The sequence below is a fragment of the Arachis duranensis genome, chromosome 7, assembly GCF_000817695.3.
Source record: "Arachis duranensis cultivar V14167 chromosome 7, aradu.V14167.gnm2.J7QH, whole genome shotgun sequence".
NCBI lineage: Eukaryota > Viridiplantae > Streptophyta > Magnoliopsida > Fabales > Fabaceae > Arachis > Arachis duranensis.
The window spans coordinates 2,626,070-2,647,197 of record NC_029778.3 but is presented as its reverse complement, the minus strand read 5'-3'; the positions used below and the strand labels follow the sequence as shown (position 1 = coordinate 2,647,197).

The 21,128-nt window shown below is 31.5% G+C and overlaps 3 protein-coding genes across 4 annotated transcripts; 2 read left to right on the top strand and 1 right to left on the bottom strand.

Moving 5' to 3' along the window:
• Positions 1 to 820: 820 nt before the first annotated feature.
• LOC127740672 (protein FAR1-RELATED SEQUENCE 5-like) lies at positions 821 to 3,787 on the bottom strand. The gene is made up of 5 exons (XM_052252043.1): positions 3,735 to 3,787; positions 1,782 to 2,868; positions 1,243 to 1,375; positions 1,028 to 1,143; positions 821 to 928 (listed from the first exon to the last, which is right to left on the bottom strand). The coding sequence occupies exons 1-5, from the start codon at positions 3,785 to 3,787 to the stop codon at positions 821 to 823; spliced, it is 1,497 nt and encodes a 498-aa protein (XP_052108003.1).
• A 2,972-nt stretch (positions 3,788 to 6,759) lies between these two features.
• On the top strand, positions 6,760 to 12,512 carry LOC107496318 (uncharacterized). Of its 2 annotated transcripts, none has more exons than XR_008001525.1 (14): positions 6,760 to 7,064; positions 7,237 to 7,298; positions 7,499 to 7,696; positions 7,888 to 7,985; positions 8,230 to 8,405; positions 8,503 to 8,681; positions 9,025 to 9,369; positions 9,445 to 9,509; positions 9,671 to 9,719; positions 9,829 to 9,985; positions 10,667 to 10,751; positions 10,833 to 10,902; positions 11,482 to 11,612; positions 12,062 to 12,205. XR_008001525.1 is itself a non-coding variant. In XM_016117547.3 (14 exons), exons 1-14 carry the CDS (start codon positions 6,965 to 6,967, stop codon positions 12,395 to 12,397), a joined length of 2,061 nt encoding a protein of 686 aa, XP_015973033.1. In that variant the 5' UTR covers positions 6,760 to 6,964; the 3' UTR covers positions 12,398 to 12,512. The 2 variants fall into 2 exon arrangements, 1 of the variants encoding a protein (XP_015973033.1); XM_016117547.3 differs by having other exon boundaries at positions 11,472 to 11,612; positions 12,062 to 12,512.
• Positions 12,513 to 14,227: 1,715 nt separating this feature from the next.
• Positions 14,228 to 17,105, top strand: LOC107496382 (uncharacterized). The gene is made up of 3 exons (XM_016117633.3): positions 14,228 to 14,592; positions 15,637 to 15,999; positions 16,531 to 17,105. The coding sequence occupies exons 1-3, from the start codon at positions 14,502 to 14,504 to the stop codon at positions 16,683 to 16,685; spliced, it is 609 nt and encodes a 202-aa protein (XP_015973119.1). The 5' UTR covers positions 14,228 to 14,501; the 3' UTR covers positions 16,686 to 17,105.
• Positions 17,106 to 21,128: the final 4,023 nt, after the last annotated feature.

Here is a 21,128-nt window from a genome sequence, read left to right as displayed (position 1 = left end):
CACAAATATGAGTTTCAGAAGAAGAGCAATGAGTTCTGGGCTACGCTTTAGCGTGAACAGCATGGAGAGCAACATTTTTGCATATTTAGTTATTATTTTCAAAATTTGCTTTAATCTTCAATTGTGAACGAGATTAGTGACATTTATAATTTATTTGTTGAATTATTATTTTAAAGGAGAAAGTTTGTCTGGTCTGAAAAACTTTGTTACATTATTATATTTGTAATAAATATAAAGATCAATAATATTTTACTATTTTTATTTTAGGAGTTTGTTGGAACATGTGTGTGAGTTTGTTGTAACGTTATGCTCACCTATATTCATCATGTGTTCTTTGCCATTCTAAATTAAAAATGATTAGTTAAAGATTCACACATAATTTTTTTTATTCCAGCGGTCAGACACATGTCTCAACAAATACATAACCACACTATCATGCCATAGAAAGGATGCCTTTCATGCACATATTCCTCAATAAAATTCATACAAAAGTTAAGAAGAACAGAGAGTGATGTCCGTATTGAACCTTCTTCATAATTAACCCAACTGCACTTTTTTTACAATCTTTCATGCTTTAACTAATCATAATAAGACTCTTCTTGCTGAGTTCTACATCTTACAATTACAAGATCACAAAACCGTCTCTTGTAAGCCATAACTCAAAATGTACTCATTATTGTAAATATACCAATCTTGTCTCAAATCTCACTTTTTTCATAGCAATTAAGCAAATAAGACCAAGTTCATAATGAAAATTCATACACAAAGTTCAATTACTCAAGTTTTATTCAAATATCACATAATAATAATTTATATAATACTAAATCGAGAACTCTTCACTAAGTTCCATGTCGGCACTTGCATCAGAATCTCTTGCCCAAAACTCTTGTTCTTCATAATCTTCTTCAAGATCAGATGCCCAAAATCCCTGCAATATCAAATAAAATATTGATCAATCTCCACTCTTATTAATGAAAATTATATAATTAATATGTTGTGGTACGCAAATCATTAAACCAAATATTACCATTTCTACATCTGCATCTAAACCTTCCTCAACATGGTTCCTATTTATGCCATAAGAAGTTGCATTGGTCTGCTGCTGAATGTTCTTTGCCAATGGACAAGATTTTTTATTGTGCCCTTCCATGCGACAAATACTACATCGTTATGGTTTTCGTTTGATCTTCTCACCTGGACGACACTTAGACCTACAACTTTGTGGATTCTTAGGAAAAATACCATCTGAATCATTAGCTTGCGCACCAACTTGCTTTTCTTGTTCATCTTCAATCTTGAAATCTTCGATTAGGCTCATAACAGTATCTCGAACAAGGTGGAATCTCTCCTGCCTTCGACTAGCGACATAGGACAGCTGCCGACACCAATCCATCAAGCATCCATATTGACTCAATATTATAGACTCCCAAGTAACGCCACTTGAATCGAAAGTGCTTGTCTTGGCATTCTTCGACCATCTTGTCAAGGATGTTAAGAAACACCAGCACACAAACTATATGCTTACACAGAATTCCAAAAGAATCCATCCTTAAGCATGAACAATTAAACTTCGTCCTTTTATTATCCACAGACACCTCCCATGAACTATTTAGACTTCCATATTTAGATATTGTATAAAGTACAAATGAATCAAACGCCACATCTTGCACAACCTTCATTCTTGCAGCCCTAACAAGCATTGGTCGAAATATAAAAAATAACTCTCGTGTATAGAAATTTGATGCAGACCTTTCTAGAGGTTCTAATGCTGTTTTAAGTACCGGAAGACCAGATATGGAAACATAGTCAGCTTCAACCTCCTTATATCTTAGGTAGGTAAGACACCGCTTAAAAGGCTTTATGAAATCAACCAAATTGTATTGAGATTTAACATATTTTGCAATAATAGAGTGCAAACCTTCGCATCGAGAAGTTGTCCTAAATCCTACAAAAAACTTGCCTCGAATATGTGCAGTGGCCCATATATGCCTTTTATCGTACATGTCAATAATCCAATTCTTTTCAGCTACACCAAACTCCTCAACCATTCCAAACCACTTCTGCTCAAACACACTAATCTCATAATCTCCTAGCATGCACTTTTTGAACATAGATGTAAATTTTAGGTTTCCAACATTACTTGTGGCGTTCCGAATGAGGTGCCAAGCACATAATCTATGATGGGCATTTGGAAATACTGTCTCAATTACAAATCTCATTGATGGAGCACCATCTGTAATCACAGATACAGGTGCTTTTCCCTTCATGGCTGCCAATAGTTGCTGTAATAACCACACGTAGACCTCCTTACTCTCATCGGTAACTAGAGCACTTCCAAATACCACTGTTTGGTTGTGATGATTCACACCGGAAAACACTACTACCGGACACAAGTACTTGTTCTTCTTGTATGTCGCATCAAAGGCAAGCACATCTCCAAATACTTCATAATCTAATTGGCTTCTTCCATCACACCAAAATAGAGCTCGCAATACCCCTTTAGCATCAACTATGTGCTCATAATAGAGGTTTGTATCTTCAGCTTTCTGGTTTTTGAGGTATCGCAATGCCGCTCTAGCATCACCCAGGACATGACGCCTTCGCCTAGCAATCTCATTATACATATCCCTTAAGGTATAATTAACATTTTCATAACCACCTGCTTGATTAGCTAACATAGCATATATATGGGGTATGCTAATGCCTGCATCCTTCATGTTGTTCATTTGACTAGCATCAGCTTCTGCCATTTTTCTATGTGTAGGAAGGAAACCAACTAACCTAGGATCAAGGCCATCATGATTGTGTGATTCAACAAACAAAGCCACATGCCATCTTCCAGTGTAAGCCACAAAACGAACTACAAACCTAGCCAGACAACCACAACGAGTCTCAGATTTTGGCTCCCTTTTTCTGTTTTTCATATTATAATATTTCTCTGGTCTAAATCCCTCATGAGAGCACACAAACAATTGCTTCACATATTCTCCTTTGCTATTTTTTCAAGTCTTACTTTTTCTAGCACCAAAACCAACAGATTTCGCATAATGGTTATAGAAATCAAATGCTCTCTGAAGATTAGGAAAATGAAGCATTCTATCTCATGAGCACCTTTGTTCAGAAAATTAACCATGGCAATATTTTCAATATCTTCTATTCGATATAATCCACCTCATGTGAAAAATCGTTCCCATCAAACATTTCTTGAAATTCATGCTCCCCTAAATCCTCAGAATTCACAGCTTCCTACTCAATTTCATCTTGATACATTCCTTGAAATTCCTCTGTATCATCTAACTCTTCTATCATCTCATCAAAGAATACTCTTTCTTCCATTTTATCATTCACTTCAAGATCCTATTTAGCAATTTTATTTGTAACCGGAAAAACATAAAACAAATAGTATTCTAATAAATCAAAGTGCAGAGACCACTAACATGAAAATAATAGCACTGTTCTGGTTCTATATTTTTTTAACTTATTAAATTCTAAAATAATTAAAATAGAAGAAAGCGTTGAAAATGTAGAAAACAACTTCCCTTATGATATCAAACTCAATATCGATTAAAAAAACAAAAGGAAGAAAAAACATCAATGTCCAAACAGAAAATATCGACAACTATGTACAATAAACGGATTTAAATTTATGAAAAAATGAATAGGAAACCATTAATACGGAAGGAAGAAGAAACTATGTGATAAAATAGAATATTCATGCAATAGAGAGGACTTACCGGTGGTCACACTTCTCTTGTGCCACTGTCGAAACCACCATTGCTGCCTCCATTATCAGGTGCGTGCTCCATATGAACCCTAAGAGGTTTCAAATTTTCTGGTGTTTTGTTAAATTAGTCATTAATATAATTTTAACTGGCCCAATAAAAAAATAAGAATATGATGATAAATGATTAATATTGGGTTATTCTTGTAATAAATAAGAGATATAGTACTGATGTTATAATAATTTACTAAGGGTATTTTTACAAAAAAAAAAAATACAACTGTGTTAGACAAACATTAGGAGAGACCAACGTAAATGCCACCGTCCAATTGCGCTGGAGCATCTCTTTAATTTTGTCAAGCAGATCAGAGTCATTCCTAATCATGCTGGTTGTGCCTCGCGAAACAAGAAAAAACGCATCAAGATTATCAGTTTCAGATATGACCTATTTGCACTCGCAATCCCAAGCCATAACAAGCCCTCTCCAAATAGCATGAAACTCACAACAGAGAACAACCTTTTATCCAAATTCTCATGCTGTCTCTAATAATACATCCAAAGCCAGCTAATTGCTCATTTTCAAAAACGCTTGCATCGCAGTTCACTTTACAAACATTCATTGGAGGTGGTTCCCAGTTATATTTCAAAGAAGAAGGAATAATATGTTTTTGGTTGATAACAACATTAGATAAATCTCGAGCAGCATGTTTAACTAAGTGAACAATTTTCTCCTTACTCCATGGATCATCTTGGTGGAAGATGTCATTGTTCCTATCCCTCCAAATCCACCAAAAGGCCACTGCAAAGAGAAACTCATTTTTGTTGAGGTTAGAACGAATCCAAGACACAAAATCCAAACTAGAGTCCTCAGCGGTCATTCCCAAATTTAAGCTAATCCAAATCTGACTAGCTTTTTGGCAAGTCCTAAAGCAGTGGTTAATATCCTCTAGAGCAAGATAACATCTCTAACAAAAATCAGAAGTAGAAAGACCTCTTTGAAACCGGTAACTAACTGTGGAAACTCCGTTGTTGAGGTAAAGTCAGAGCAGACACTTTATCTTCTTCGGTATTCTCAAGCGCCAAAGCTAAAGCCAATTTTCATTATCGTTCCAGCCAAATTTCTTTTTCAATAGCCATTCATACCTGCTTTTAGTCGAATAGGTGAGAGTATTTGAGTTTGTCCAAAACCAACTTGTTTTTATCTCATGCTTGCTTGATAGGATCAAAGAGCATCAAATCAAGTTTAACTTCTTCCGGAATCATTGTGCAAAGAATATCCCACTGCTAATGCCCATGGTGCCAGACATCTTATAATTTCAAGTGAGAATCAGAAATGTGCACAAAAGGAACCAAAGGAGCTAGCGTTCCACATGGTCGCCAAGCATGATACCAAAATGATTGAGACATCCTGCCTGTACATCAATCAAAACCATTACGAAACTTTTCTATTGTCTTATAAATCGCTCGCCAAGTGCTTGAAACATTATTAGAAAAATTGGGTGAAAAGCAAGAACTCCCAGATAAATATTTTGCCAACATAATTCTTACCCAAAGCTTATCTTTATTATGCAATAATTGCCAAGCAAGCTTTCCGAGTAAAGCAAAATTTACACATTGGGTATCTCTAATTCCCAAGCCTCCATATTTTCTTGGAGTGACAACTTTGCTCCACTTGACCAAATTTAAGCAACGCTCTCCCACTTTTCCCTTCCACAAGAATTGTCTAAGCACAGATCAATCTTTTGACAAACCGAAGTAGGAAAAAGAGTCACTTGCATATGATAAATAGGAAGAGAAGAAGCAACTGATTTAATTAAGCAAAGCCTGCCTGCTCTGTTAAGGAGCCGACCTTTCCAACTAGCCAGCTTATTCTTGATCTTCTCTAAAGAGTCCGAAAAAATAGATCTAGCAGCTCGAGGATGATTAAGGTTCACCCCCAAGTATTTGCTTATGTCACTAGTAAAAGGAATATGAAAAACACCAAACAACATTTCTTTCCTTCTATTAAAGATATTTATAGAATAAATAGCTTTAGATTTTTCAATGTTAACCTTCATACTTGAAGCTTTACAGAACAACTCCAAAATGTGCACAACATTCTGAACTTGATTTTTCTTCGCTTTACAAAAAAAGAGGAGGTCATCTGCAAACATCAAGTGAGAAACTCTAAATTTCCCTCTAGAAACAGCCACACCATCCTAAATACCCTCATCAACTTGTTTGGAAATGAAACATGCCAATCTCTCTATACACTCAGATCAGTGTATTACAAATGAATGGTAGTATTTGGTAATTTTCTCAAATATCATTGTACTAATAATTTACTAGACGAATTATAAATAAAGGACACTCTTTTTTTTTGTCAAAGAATAAAGGACACTATTTATGTAATGATAATTTGGATTTTAATGTTTTTTATGCGATGACAATTTATACAAAAACCCCCTTATATTTATGAATTAAAAAAGACTAACAAAAGCATCTCATGCAAATTCTAAAATAAAAAGATAAAATAAAATTTACCCCCTAAAAATTTATTAAAATAAAGTAAATTCGTCCCAAATAATTTTTTTAATTTCATATTTTAGAAAATTACTCCAAAATCAGTGTTTAGCATTCCACAAAATTCTCTGTCATATAAAAAAAAAAATTAGCTTAGTCGGGAGAAGATTTGAGTCTTGTGGATATTGTTACATTAAAAGTTTGATTAATTTGCGTTTAATAAAATGTACTTATAATTTTTGTTTTTATTGTATGGTGGTGCAAATAATCTCCTTATTTTACTTGCATCGTAATTATCATCTTTTCCAACAAGCTGCTCCACTTGGAAGCACACTACACGAGCTGGTTCGAATCCTGATACTACAAGATATTTTGGATTTATTTGAGTCTAATAATTATAAATAAAAGTATATTATATTCAAAAGAGGTCAAACTAAAATTAAATCCATAAGTCAACTCCGTTGATATACGTGACTACAACCTTGTCATAAAGTAATTAACTTAATTAACGTAATTAATTAATTAATTAACGTAACATCAAAGTGCATGGGAGTTATGGATAGTGATGCAGAGAAAGAAAGTGACAGAACCGGCGCGAATTTGAAGAAACGAATTTAACGCCGGCCATCTTCTTCTTCTTCTTCTTCTTCTTCTAGCTATATATATATGGCTGGTTCAGTAGCAATTGAGAAGGAGCGTGAGGCTAACGTGCGCACCTTCGGCGCGTGATAATATACGATAATGGAGGCACCACCAACCTTTGTGTATAGAGCGAGAATGGCGTTTCATTCCGCAGCTGCAAAAGCGGAGCGGATTCTCAGCGACTTCAAATTCGATCAAGGTTAGTTCTTCTCTCGCCACACACAATTTTAGCAAATCTTTCTTTTGTCTTAATTTTCTTTTCCGCTATTTTTAATTTCATTTACTATTATTTTTATTTTTCAGATTTTTACCTATTTTTGTGTAAGAGAATAGAAAATTAAGAGAATTGCATTGACTCAATTTGTTTATAGGAGAAGATCAAGAGAACAGCTTCACTAAGAATCTGGAATTTGAAATTGAATCTCCTCAAAAGGTGAATCGCCATTACACTGTTTATTGTTCTGCTTTCTGGAATTAGTTTATTATCATTATCATTATCATGTAATTTGAAGTTTTGAACTAGTACTATACAAACTTTTTTTTTTTTTTACTTTTGTTGTATATTTGAGTTTGATCATTATTATTCAGAGAAAATTGGAAAATGTTGAATTTTGTATTGGCATGGTGCAGCAGCTTTGCAGTGAGTTGAATAATATAAAGGGGAGGGAATCACCTCATATAGGAAGGAAGAAGGATTGGAAAGAGAGATTCAAGAATATTCGAATTGGGAGAAAAGAATTTGAAGATAAAGTTGGGGATGCAAACATGGCAATTCCATTTTATGATGAAAATTTGTACATCCTGAATATGAAGAATGATCTTGAGGCCAAGGTGAAAAAGTAATTTAAAAAAATAAAATATAATATAATCCAGAATGCATGATGTGGTTGTCATGAGTTAGTAATGTTTACTTATTTATTATGAATCATATGTTTAAGGACACAACTGAGGTCTCTTTGACATTTCCAATTTAATTACACATTGATTTCTTTTATAATATATGACTGGAATTTTTTACATAGGCTGCAGAAGCAATTCCCTTGGTTGAAAGCTTAACTTCTGATACAAAAGATCCAATTCCTAAGTCATCTGTGCTGAAGCAACTGGCTATAGCTTTTGAGTAAGTTGTACTTACTTGCTGCAATTCTTTTACCTTTTTATTGCCCCTTTTTTCCTGAGTCTTCCCAGGAGATGCTCAAAGACCAATGATTGCTGCATCCTATTGCTCAAAGTTGGCACTCTCAATTGTTCACTGCAATTTTCTTTTTCAATATAACAAGATTATCATTTCTATCATGACAAAGATTTTCAGCTTAACGATATGACTAGCCTCTTCATTAAAATTTTTGTGAACATTTTAATAGGGCTGGAAGCACAACAAAGTCATTGAAAGATTTTACAGCTTCGCCAGTAAGTTCACCAGCCTTGAGTTTCTCAGCAGTGAAGGCTTTAGTGATGCGGGAAAAGGAAGACAAACTTACCTCTGAGTTTAGTGGCGATGAGAGAGTTGTGAATTTGATTAAAGCTCTGTTTGATCAGGGTATGTTGCATTACTAAACTTACAACATTTTTCTCTTTTACTCATTGTTCAGTGATGGTCTTTTACTCTCAATATAATATTTGCAATATATCCACAGAGGGAGATTTTCTCAGTCGAAAGATTGACTCCAATCCAGGGGAAACTTCCATAACATCTTTGTGGGGAGACATTCATGGTGCTCCTCCTGAAAGCTTTGTTGTTAAGCTAGCTGAAATCATTGGAAACTTCAAGTCCGTTCGAAAAATGGTTCTTTTCTGGTTCAGGGTTGTTGCTGAAGTATGTTTAACTCATTTTGATATCATTAACCCTTTGTTATCAACCCAACCCAATACATTTAACATATATAAGTTATCATCTATTATCTTAAGTAACTGTTAGTTATAAAGTGAATATCTTTTTAATAAAATGCATCATCATTGGTAGAACTATATCTTTATTCTCTCTTAGGATAAATTGAGATCTACTTGTCCTTGAGAAAAGAAAGAAATCTTTGAAGCACTTCTGGTTTCAAACTTCTAACTAGAACTGAAGTAATATTCAGTATTGCCACTGCTTTATTTTGTTTCTTAATTACCAGCTGAAAATATAATATTTTGGTTTCATCTTCTTACTAATGCAGCTCAGAAAACATTGGTCTGAGGATCAATATTTACCTGGAGTGCCTCCGGATGATATTCCATACCTGAAGGCATGTCTTCTGTATCAACAACTTCAAGTAATTAACTGTTGCATCTCTCGGAGAAGGCTCCGTGTTATTGCCACTGAGACTCTGGATTCTATGATGATGGAAGCTAGTTCAAACATAAAAGAACCAATCAATTCTGAAGTCAGAAGTCCCTCAAGTCCTGTTCTATATGCTAGAGTTAACACTGGCGATCTTGTTCTGCGACTTGGTGCAGTTCGACCAGCTAGAGATCTGACATTGTTGGAAACAGGCGAGCCTGTTTACTGTCCTGCTACCCAGGTTTGATAGATTTTTCATTTGTGCTATATAATATGATTAATACTCAAACTTACTCAAGAACTTTCTTTAATGTAGGAAGGGCCTTTGCTTACAGAAGATCTAATCAGAGAAACAGAGGAGTTTGTACTGCGGACAGGGAGGTATGTTCCCTAAATCAGATAGATTTGTATGATATTCAGCTTCAGTAAATTATGAATCCATTTTCTCATTTCATTTATGTGTGAATTATGTGCATGTGTATGTCATGGAAATGAGAGATAGTTCACATTTCTTGATAATTTTCCTTACCATTTATGTTCAGTGTTGGTGTTGGGTGTTCTCAACTCCTCTCCGACATGCAGGCTTTCAAGGTCAAGCTCTCCCTTGAAGGGAACTTTAAATTATTCTGCATGCTTCTGACTACTCTGAATGTTCTTAATGTACTTATCAACATTTCTTCTGTTGGTTACCACATTTTAGGCTGCAAATCCTGGATGTATTTTGGAGGATTTTGTAAGGTGGTACTCTCCTCCGGACTGGACACAAACTAAGGCAACTGCTGAGGATAGTGATGTTTTTGACGCTGGTGAATCACTTGATGGCAGAGGTTGCCTAAGTCGACGAATGCAAAAAGAAGGTGTACTAATGATCCTTTACATTGTATATTGCTACTTAAAATCAGCTGAAATGTGGTTGCTTGGTCTTTGTCTATACCGACATAAAATCATCACTTGATAAATTTGTTTAATACTATGCTTGGCACAAAAATATCTTGTTCACTGTATCCGGACACCAATTATGGGGAACCTTTTCCCGGATTCTTATAAATTTTATCATCATTTATATATTCATTATGGATCTAATTTCCGTGGAGGACATACTTTGATGCCTTGTGAGGAAGATATGCAGAATCCATACTGTATGGCGTAGATGGATGGTTGAACTATAATAGTAAGCTGTTCTGTTTTGGATTTAAAATGTCTGATGGCAGAACCGCAGAACTTGTTTTCAAAAACAAAATATTAATTAATAAATTCGTTGCTGGCCCAATGATGTTAGCATAGATATTAAGGTTTCATTCAGATATCTACCTTCCTTGAGAAAACCATCGAGTTGAGAATGTTGACATCTTAGTCTCAACCTTTATGGCATTGTTATAAGATATATGATCCCTAAATTAAATGCCTTTTTCTAAACTGAATGCCTAAATTAAAAATGTCTGGAGAAACAAATTCATGAAAATTGGAGAAAAGATGGGCACTTGTGTTCTCTTGATATCAGAAAACTTCTCTGAATTCCATTACTTTGTTGATGACAGGTAATTTGTGGCGTGAATTATGGGAAACATCCAAACCAGTCCCAGCTGTCAAGCAGGCACCCCTCTTTGACGAAGAATTGGCGGTGTAAGTCCAAATAATAGTTTTTGGGTTTATATTTTCCACTTAAATCCAATCACTTGAATGTCCTTTTACATTTTGCTGCAGGGAGGGCATCCTCAATGCATTTGAAAAGATCCATACTTCTGAGTTTTTTAGACAGCTATTTGTTTCTCTAGTAAGTTCTATTCTATGTTTTAATTATTATTATCTCAACTGTTATGTTTCTCTGGTATAATTTTGAGGCATCTGTCATCACATCCCTGATGAATTTGCCATGCTCAAGTCTCAGCATATATCCTTGTTAGTTGTTATATTTGATGTAGTAGACTGGAATGCACGAAGTGTTTAGAGCTGAATATTTTGACTATAATGTAGATCATAGGAAAGAAATTATTGAGTATATCCATAGAGCCTGTGTTGAACTCTAATATAGGTTTTCGGGTTATCTATGGTGGTTGTTGACAAAACTTCAGGTAGCACAGGTGTACTCTTATGTTTGATTATTTCATATCCTTTAAAAGAAAATAGTGTGTATTGGCCAAAATATTGCTCAAATTATGAATCACAATATGCACTCTTCTTGATTGAGGTTCTGCTTGTTCTCTCTTCTTTCTATAAGTTGTCTAGATTTCTCTAATAGCTTACTTATTCTTTATTCATCAACAGTTATACCACTTGTTGCCTTTCTAATATTTCTCAACTCTTTTTAAAAGACATATGTCTAATCTTTATCTGCTTATACAGCTTGGTTTAGGCATTGCGAATGCAGAACCTATGCTATCCAGTAATGGAGACTTCTCAAAGTTATTCTATGAGTGCAAGGAGTACATAGTTTCCACATGTCAAAGCAGCAAATTGAGTGAGCACATTGATGACCTTGTCCAGGTGGGTACTTTTAGAATAAGTGACTAATTATCATTAAACTAGCACCTCAAAACCTCCTGAGGAATCTCAAGTAGTGATTTATTGAAGGAACAAAAATGAAATGGTCAATATGACAATATGTAACCCAGCAGAAAACACCCTTGCTTTGTAATGTATCCAACTATGGGTCTGATCAGCCTGTTTGATTTCTTTTTTCATTTTCTTTATTTTCTATTTTCAAGATTTTGCGAAGAGAAAAAGTGAAAACAATAAAGTTGCATTTTTTGTTTTCATTTCTTTGTTTCGCATTTTCCTACAGCAGGAAATCAAAACTGAATTGAAGCAGAGCTTATAGTCTAATTCATTCACTATATAAGGTTATGAATCTGAGTGCATGATGGTAGTTTTTATCTGCAACTATATGATATCTATATTTGTCTCAAGAATGTATCAATCATATCCCTATGTAGGTGTATCAAACAGTGGAGACAATGTTACTGAATCCTGAGGAAGCATTGAAAATGATGAAGCAGCCAGAAGAATCAGCTGTAGATGAACCAAAGAGCCGTCTTGCGAGGATTAGGCTTATTTTTAATGGCAAAGATAAACTGTTGAGGAGTCCTGTAACCAAAGATCAGATGAATTCTGAGGAAAAGCCAAAACAATCTTTCTCAAGTTTCTTTGAAGGCAAGTCATTGCTGTTTTCAAAGAAGTTACATAGTCCTCCATCTGGATGCCAATCGCCTGCTATCAAATCTTCGTCTCTCGACACAAATAACAGCTTCGCTGCGCCGGCACTTACTTAGGATAAGCATGGTACAACACCATTTTTGGTTCTCACATTCTATAGCAGATAAATGTAAATTTTCTTTGTTCTTCTCCAAATACTTTACTGTTGAACTTTTTAGCAACTTAATATGAATGCCTTCTACATGTTTCATCAATATGAAGCTTCTGGCATCTTAGTTTTTTATCAGAATAATATTTTTTTTTTTTTCATCATGCATGGTTTATTGTTATATTGCATTTATATCGTCAACTTTCTGGTCTTCACTGTGCTTATTTAAATATTTAGGATAACCAACATCATTTTTTGGGTATTCATATTCGATAGCAAATAATGCTAAGTGTTACTTTAACCTTTCTCCAGTTCTCCATCCCTCAACATCTTTTAAAAAATTACTATATATTTAATTATCAATTTCAAATGTTTAAGTTACAAATTCAAAGAACTAGATCATTATAATTCATTAATAGACTATGTTCTTGCAGGATTCAACTTGCTTGCTTCCCGGTTTAAGTGTTACCATCATAGTATCATACCATGTTTGTTTTGAGGTATTGAGACAGAGATAGGAAGACTAAGACTCAATATTATGTTTGTTGGTTTAGAGATTGGTACTAAAATTTCTGTTTATGTCAGTATTTTCAGTACTTTCAAAAAGTGGGGATACAGGGACTAAAATTTTTAGAGATGGAAACTGAAACTTTAATAACATTTTATACCTAAAATACTTTCATTTTAATTAATTAATTCCAATTTTACCCTTTGTAAAATCTCTGAATTCAAACCCCCGACACTTGCTTAAACGGGCTAATAAGCTAATCATAAAATTATTATTATTATTTAGCTGCAACCATTTTTTGATCTCCACATTAACGAAAAATGTTTATATATTAGACTCTCTTTTTTAAATTATTATCATTATTATTATTATTATTATTATTATTATTATTATTATTATTTGCTTTTACTCTCTCTCTCCCCCCTCCAAAACTCAAAACAAAGTAATCGTCTCATACACAAATTTAAATTTTAAAAAGCTTCTTAAGTGAATTATTTCTAGAAAGAAAATTACTTATCGATGTTTGATTTGCTAAATAACAAGTGAATAAATAACCAAATTGGGTTCGTCTAGTGATTAGTTCACTAGTGAGTTTAAGTAAGTGCTGGAGGTTCGAATCCTGCATTGTATATATAGCAACTCATTGGCCAGCGACAAACTCTTAAATGAAATTCAATACTGCGATGGATTAGTCTTTAGTCTATCGGATCGGGAAATACCGTGAGAAATAAAAAAATAATAATAAGTGAATAAATGCTACTCTTTAATTATTATTATTATTATTATTCGTAGATAGTGAGACAAAATAATTTCTAAGGAGATATTTGAAGAAAGATAGCAAATTTGTAAAAAGTAATATATACTTGACTCTTGGTTAAAAATTATTCCAATTTCAATGTATATTTTTTTTGTGACTTCAATGTGTATATTAAAAATAAATCATTATATATTTTGTGTATAAATATATGTATAATTTTATAAAATTTTAATATGTATATATATATATATATATTATATTTTAATATATGACAAAGTGACCATATGCATGTTTGAATTGGGGTCCTTGATTACCATTATAATAATTATAATTACTATATAAGGCAAAGATTCCCTTTAATTAAATCAAAATAATTAACTATAAAATAGACAAATAAAACAATTGATTTAACTAAACGTTTTGTCCAAAGAACATCAACTTTTGAAATAACATAACAATTATGAATTATCTTACCAAATATGTAGTTTGTTATAATGAGAATTATAAATAATTGTAAATAAATAATAACCCCACAAAATTATCTTAATTTCTATGTAAAATAGTAGTATAATATTTTTTCTACAATATTATGCATGACTCTTGGCTTTCTATACTAGCCATGTGGCTAACCATTTAAATTTGATCGATTGTACATTGTTATTGAATATGGTTTTATGCTTTCTCAACCTATATATAAACCTGAAAATATATCATATCATTCATTCTCTCTATTCTAAGTAGTACCATTCTCTCTTTTTCTTTTTCTTTTTTTTTTTCAATTGCTTTACCAATATCAGAATTACTCCTATGATGACTAGCTTGAAGACATATATTTCCTTTGTTCTTCTTTTCGCTTTTGTTCTATCTTCTCATGTCTTGACCCATGAATTACTTCACGGTAAAATTTCTCATTAATTCTTTTATCCAAACAAATACAAAGAGTATGATTTTTATGTATATCGGTGATTTCACCTTTAATGTCAAAATAATCTAGGGTTTATGGCTTAGCTTGTAAGTTGTTATTCTGTGTAGCAGTGGATTTTACTATTTTATCGTTAACTAAAATAACTTTCAAGATTTACACAACCATGAAACAATTTGAATTTGCATTATTGTAAGTATAATCAAATATATTACATATAACCAAAGTTGGTTGATGCAGTTGTTAGCTTATTAGTCAAGTATCGGATTCGAATTTTACTTTATGTATATAGTAATTCATTATTTAAATCTGTAACAAATTAGTGTTGGTATGTTGAATTAAAAAATATTATAAAAAACAAAATATATATATTACGTATACAAAAAAAATATGAATACATATATAGTATTTATAATTTTTTTAAGGTAAAGTATATTTTTTGTTCTTAAAGTTTGACAAAAATTTTAAAAATACCCCTAAGTTTTATTTTGTATCAATTTTGTTTCAGAAGTTTTCGATTTACATCAAATATATCCCTAACAGATAATTTTTCAAAAAATTTAAGACCAATACAATAACAATTTCATAAGAATAACCCTCAACACAAGCAAATCAAACATAATTTTCATGTATTATTATTAGATTAGTATTAAATTTTTTAAAAATTTAGCCGTCGAGAGTATATTTGATACAAATAAAAAATTTTTGGGACAAAATTAAAATAAAATAAAACTTATGGATATTTTTAAAACTTTTGCCAAACTTCAAGGACAAAAAGTATACTTTAATTACCCATTTTTTATTATACTTTTGTAAGAAAAATTTATTATTTTATTATGTCAAATTTAATTATTACATTCTGATGAGATTTATTATTTCATTGTTAATTGTTTTGTTAAATATATAAAATAATATAAATAAATATATATTACGACTAATTTAGTTTCTATTTTTTTTAAGTATATATAATATAATGTATGTATCTTTTAAGAAACTTTTTTTTTGTTGTTTGCTATTTAGGGGACATGAATGATGAGAAAAGTGATCCGTTAAAAGAGACAAGTGATTCATCTGTGGGTTACAAACCAAATGGGCAATGGGGTATTACTATTGGGCCTGAGCCCAATGAGGAGTTTGATGATGAGGACTTCAGTTCCGGCGAATATAACAGTGGTCATCGTTATGGGCGTTATGGTGGCCGTGGTGGTTCGGGGAGGTATAATAATTATCCGAGAGGCGGCCGCCGCGGGGGCAGTGATTATGATGACGGTTCAGATGATGATGATGATTATAGTCGTCACCAAAGTGATTATAATCATCGGCGTTACAGAAGATATTCCATTGAATCAGTTCATCCTCAATCTTTAAATTCGCAAAATTCAGGTAAGATAATTATCTAGGGGTGGATATTACTTAAACCCGACCCGCTCCATCCTTCCCAAGAACCCGCCTGAAGCGGGTAGGGGTGGGATAGGTACTCGCGGATTTGGATGGTATTGTCATCCCTACAATTATCTCAAAAGACAACTAGATTCTAAAAAAAAATACCTTTTTTGGTTTTTTTTTTTTGACTTATGATATTTTTTGCTATTATCGACTCCTGGTCTTTATTTTTATGGGACTGATTAGTCTCTATGTCAATTTTTTTTAGCACAAAGTCTAATTAGTTCCATAAAAATAAAAATCGGGACTAACAAGAGTATTTTTTTTTTTTTTGAAAATTTCATCCTTTCGAAATAATTGTTGGTAATAATTTTTAACTATAAATTTCATATAAATGGAGAATATAGTTAAATAACCGTATAAAAATGTTATTTGATTTAAATTAAACTCATTTATGTGGCAACAATTTCGTTACATGTCTATATTTGAGCTTTTTAACTTTAACTTTGATCATAAAAAAAAAAATTGTAGAAATGATGATGAATAACTACTACGACTTGGATGGAAATAAAATTAAGCATCGCAAAACGATTAGACCTTCAAAATTTGATTATGGGAGTAGCACCACAGATGAGGACGGTGTTAAAAATGGTTATGAAGAAGTTGGTAAGAAGCCACTGAATTAATTCAAATAATGAACTATATATGAACTATAGTCAATATATATGTCTATGGCATATATTTAATATTATGATGGTATCTAGCTATATTCTCAATAATACACCATGGATTATGGAGCAGCAAAGCCTAGCTTGTGGAATTTGCATGTATTTCTTAGTTATGTGTCTTATCTTGTTCTGTTACAAGCATTGTAATAAGTTCGTTCATGAAACTTATCGTTTGTATTTGAATTATGAAATGAGTATTATAATGTTATTATTAAAACTATATTTTTTATTATTAATATTAGGTTACTTAATTTCGTTGCCAAATAATTGAAGTAGGGATAGATCTTAACAAGGCTAATTCATTCGGATACCTACCTCTTCATTGAGCAAGTCATTAGTTTTCTTTTTAAGTTTTTGACATATTAGTATTTCCATCGTCAAGGCTTAATAATTAACAATGATATATGACACTAATTAATCATCGAATATAAACTAAAAAATACAAAAGAATGAACATTGATAATAGTCATATATTTCTTAATTTGTGATTTCTTTATTAGTCATTATCTTCGTCTTCCTCTTCATCTTTATTTGTTTCATCGAATCCAAAATACTTCGTGATCAATTCCGGCACCAAAAAATTTGTAATCAAATAAAATGATAGAAGGAGAACACTGAAATATAAACAAAACTTAAGTTCAATTCCTTGTAATTGTTTAATGCCAGAACATAAAAAAAATAATGTAAAAATAAACTCTTAAAAATTTATGTTTCGCACAGATTCATCTCTAAAAAAAAAATCCTAGAATAAATATGGATAAATTAGTTCAAATTACGATATTAAATCTTAATATCTTAATCATAAAAATTATTGGTATATATATTTTTTTAATAATTAATCTATCCAAAATATAAATTTTAAATATTTATTTATCATTTTATTCTAAAAGAATATTCTTAAAATTTTATTATGTAGCTAACTAGCTATTCATTATTGGTTATCCACTGTTGAATAAAGGTTTAATTATTCTATTGGTCTGTATAATTTCACAAAATTTTCAATTAGGTCTATATATTATTTTTTCCTTTTAATTGAGTTCTTGCACCAATTTTTTTAATGGGTCCTTATACTTTTTTTTTATTTAGGTTCTTATATCAATTCTTTTTTTTAGTTGGGTCCCTATAAAATTAAGTCAATTATTACTAAAAGGTACTTAATTGAAAAAAAAATAGTGCAGGACCCAATTAAAAAGAAAAAAATATATATAAAAACCTAATTAAAAATTTAAAAATTTTACGAAACTATAGAAACTAACCGAATAATTAAACCTTGAATAAACTGCAAACTCCGCTTGAATTAAATTTACATTCCATCCAATAATGAACAGAATAATGAGTTGCAACAATTTCTCACAGAAATTTGTGGTGCTAACAAAAAATATAATAATATTCCATAATTCATGATAGTATTTACAGAATCTAACCTTACTGGGAGAAAGACTGAGATGTCAACGGGTTCTGGTGGTGGGGAAGTAGCAGCAACAACAATGTAATGTGGAAGTGCCATGTTATTGTTGGGTTTTCTTCTTAATGAAAAGTGTTGATTATTCCTCAGTTGTGGAACACTATAAAGCCATAATAGACTTGTGGTGTGTTGTAGTTTCTGATGATAAGGTTTGGCTTTTGAATTCCAAGGAAGCAATGAAGAATAATGGAGCTGGAGACACCACATTTGGAAGAAAAAATAAAAAAGAAAATAACTTTTAGTTTAAGCTTTTGTGTTTCTTCTGAAGAGTGCAGAAAAGATAGTTGTGGCTAAACTTTTGTAGGGATAAGGTTTGGGAATCCGACATTTGATTCTGTTTTGCAAAGAGGTCACTTTAGTGGGCTTTTTTTTTATTGGAGTACAATTTTTTTTTAATAATGTGAAAGTTTAGTATAATTTTATTTTATATCAAATTTATGGTTTTTATTTTTTTTAACAAATTTTTTTAACATGTAACTCGGATCCTCCTATTTGGATTTTTTTTTAATCCAAAATCGATTCTCATCTTTTTTTTACTTTCACCCAAAATTTGATCCTTAATTTTCTATTTCTACCCAAATTTAAGCATCCGATCTATAATTTCTAATTTTAAAAATAAACTAGTGTATGTTCCCGTGTCCTACATGGGATAATACATAAAATTATATAAAATTTTTATTAAATTTAAATAAAAAATATACATAGTAATTATTATTATAAATATTTTACAACTTAAAAATATTAAAAATAATTAATATTTATTTTAATCATTTTAAATTTATTGAATGGTCATCTCATTTGTCCACTTAAGCAAGTATTTAGAGTATGAATCTTATTTTGTGTATATCACAATCCATTAGTTAGTGACAGACCCTTAATAAATATAGCATCAATATGTGGTGGATTAATTCTCGACTTGCCAAGTTAGGAAATCCATAAAAAAAATTGTATTTGTCTTTAAAATAGATTAATTTTTCATTAATAAAAATACTTATGAATTTTTGTCTTTGTTGAAATTTACTTGGAACAATTTTATTTATTGCTATCGTATTCATTCTTGAAATCAAAATAATATGATCAACATTATTACTTGTTAAAACTTCACATTTTATTAAATAATTTTTAAATTTTCAAATTCATAAACTTATGTCATTACAAAAGTTATTAGATCGATTAATATTTTTTGGTAATATGGTGTATCGAAACACCATCGTTAAGTATTAGTTAGTGTAAAAAGAAACCGATAGCAACTTTTGTTATTCAATATATAATTTATTCTATTGAAAAATAAATTAATATGGTAATGAGGACTCAGGGGAGCGTGAGAAATCCATTTTCCATCCCTCATTCCTATTTAAAAAAAATGTCTCCGTTCTTTCTCCGTCATTGTAAGTTCCTGTTTAATTATCCCTTAGAGAACATAGATCTCTTCGGATATCTACGAATATTCTTTGAAAATTTTTAAAAAAATTAACACAAAAAGACATAATATAATAAATCATAAAATAATCAATTCAATATAATTCAACACAATTATAACATATTCGTTATGAAAAATAACATTTCAAAAGGAGAAAACATAAAAAAATAATCCAACATAATAACATAACATAATTTTTTAGGACGATACTAAGCGACATAGTGACGGACTTGATGAGAGGTAGAGAAAGTGAGTTAGAAAGAGAAGATCAAGGCTGAGAATGAGTTTGGAAGAAAAAGAAAAAATTCGAATTGGAGGCAAAAATTAGGATTACTAAATTCAAGAAATGGATTTACGTATATATAAATTAGGATAAATTAATAATTTTATATTCGCGTATATTTAATAAGTTTCATGGGACGGGTACTTATGTCCGTTCTCCTATTAGGAGTGGCAAACGGGAAAGTCCGTCATGTCTCGTCAAAAGCTCTTGAATTTTTCCCCTGCCCGCCTAATGGTAGGCTGGCAGGATCTCCTTTTTTTATAAGGCATTAAATATTAAACAATATATATAATTTCACAACAATTTCAATAAATTTATAATTTCTAAAAACATAAAAAAATTATAATTTTTAAATTCATGCACATTAACGTGTTTATAATTATAAATATGTAATAACTTAATTATAAATCAATTTTTTTGAAACAAAATAATAAAACTAGCATTGTCTAAAGAAATATAATTATAAAATTTTTTTTGAAACAAAATAATAAAATCAGCATTGTCTAAAGCAAAACAAATATTATCCAAAATATAACTTAAAACTTCTTCAATTATTATCTTCATCATTTTGTAGATCAATAACATCATAGAAATTTGTAAAAAAATGGCTCTACCAAAATAAAAGCTTAGCCCAGCGGGAAAGCCTGCCCCGCCCCGCCGAAGCCCGCCAAATTCCGTTGATTAGGCAGTACAGGGTAGACAGAATTTTTAAGTTTGGTGGCCATAAATTTCCAGCCCAACCCGCATTTTTTGGCGGGTTATACGACCAGCTCGACAAATTTCAACCCGTTTGCCATCCCTAGTCCCCATTTATTTTTGCATGGCAGGTCGTGAGGATTTCAGGGGTCCCCATCTAGCTCCAAAATGCGAGTAATCCCTGCAAATACCCGTTTCGGCTATTTTTGTGATCATCCTTATTGCTAGCATTCATTGGTTCGTGACGTGGAGCTATTCTAGCCACTTAATAAATTCTTAGATAATCAAAGTTTAGGTTATATCATTTTTATAAAGTTACATGTATCCTTGTTATAACAATATTAATAAAAGATAAATGGATAAATACTAAACTATTGTTTGAATATAAGATAAAAAAAATAAGAGAAAAGAAAATGGAAAGAAAAGTATATTTTTTTGTGTGCTGTTTAGATGAAAAAAATAAATGAAAAGAAAATAGAGAAAAAATTTTCTTTTGTTTGAATGGAAGGAAAAGTAAGAAGAGAAAAAATTATAATA

Bases quoted from the DNA above. Each gene is read 5' to 3' on its own strand.
- LOC107496382 (XM_016117633.3), top strand. From the start codon at position 14,502: ATGATGACTAGCTTGAAGACATATATTTCCTTTGTTCTTCTTTTCGCT. The intron at 14,593-15,636 runs GTAAAATTTCTC...TTTGCTATTTAG, and splicing joins GACCCATGAATTACTTCACG to GGGACATGAATGATGAGAAA. The intron at 16,000-16,530 runs GTAAGATAATTA...AAAAAATTGTAG, and splicing joins TTTAAATTCGCAAAATTCAG to AAATGATGATGAATAACTAC.
- LOC127740672 (XM_052252043.1), bottom strand. From the start codon at position 3,787: ATGGAGGCAGCAATGGTGGTTTCGACAGTGGCACAAGAGAAGTGTGAC. The intron at 2,869-3,734 runs GTAAGTCCTCTC...TTGTCTGGCTAG, and splicing joins CAAGAGAAGTGTGACCACCG to GTTTGTAGTTCGTTTTGTGG. The intron at 1,144-1,242 runs GTATTTTTCCTA...GTCGCATGGAAG, and splicing joins GCAAGCTAATGATTCAGATG to GGCACAATAAAAAATCTTGT.
- LOC107496318 (XM_016117547.3), top strand. From the start codon at position 6,965: ATGGAGGCACCACCAACCTTTGTGTATAGAGCGAGAATGGCGTTTCAT. The intron at 10,903-11,471 runs GTAAGTTCTATT...CTGCTTATACAG, and splicing joins GACAGCTATTTGTTTCTCTA to CTTGGTTTAGGCATTGCGAA. The intron at 11,613-12,061 runs GTGGGTACTTTT...ATCCCTATGTAG, and splicing joins ACATTGATGACCTTGTCCAG to GTGTATCAAACAGTGGAGAC.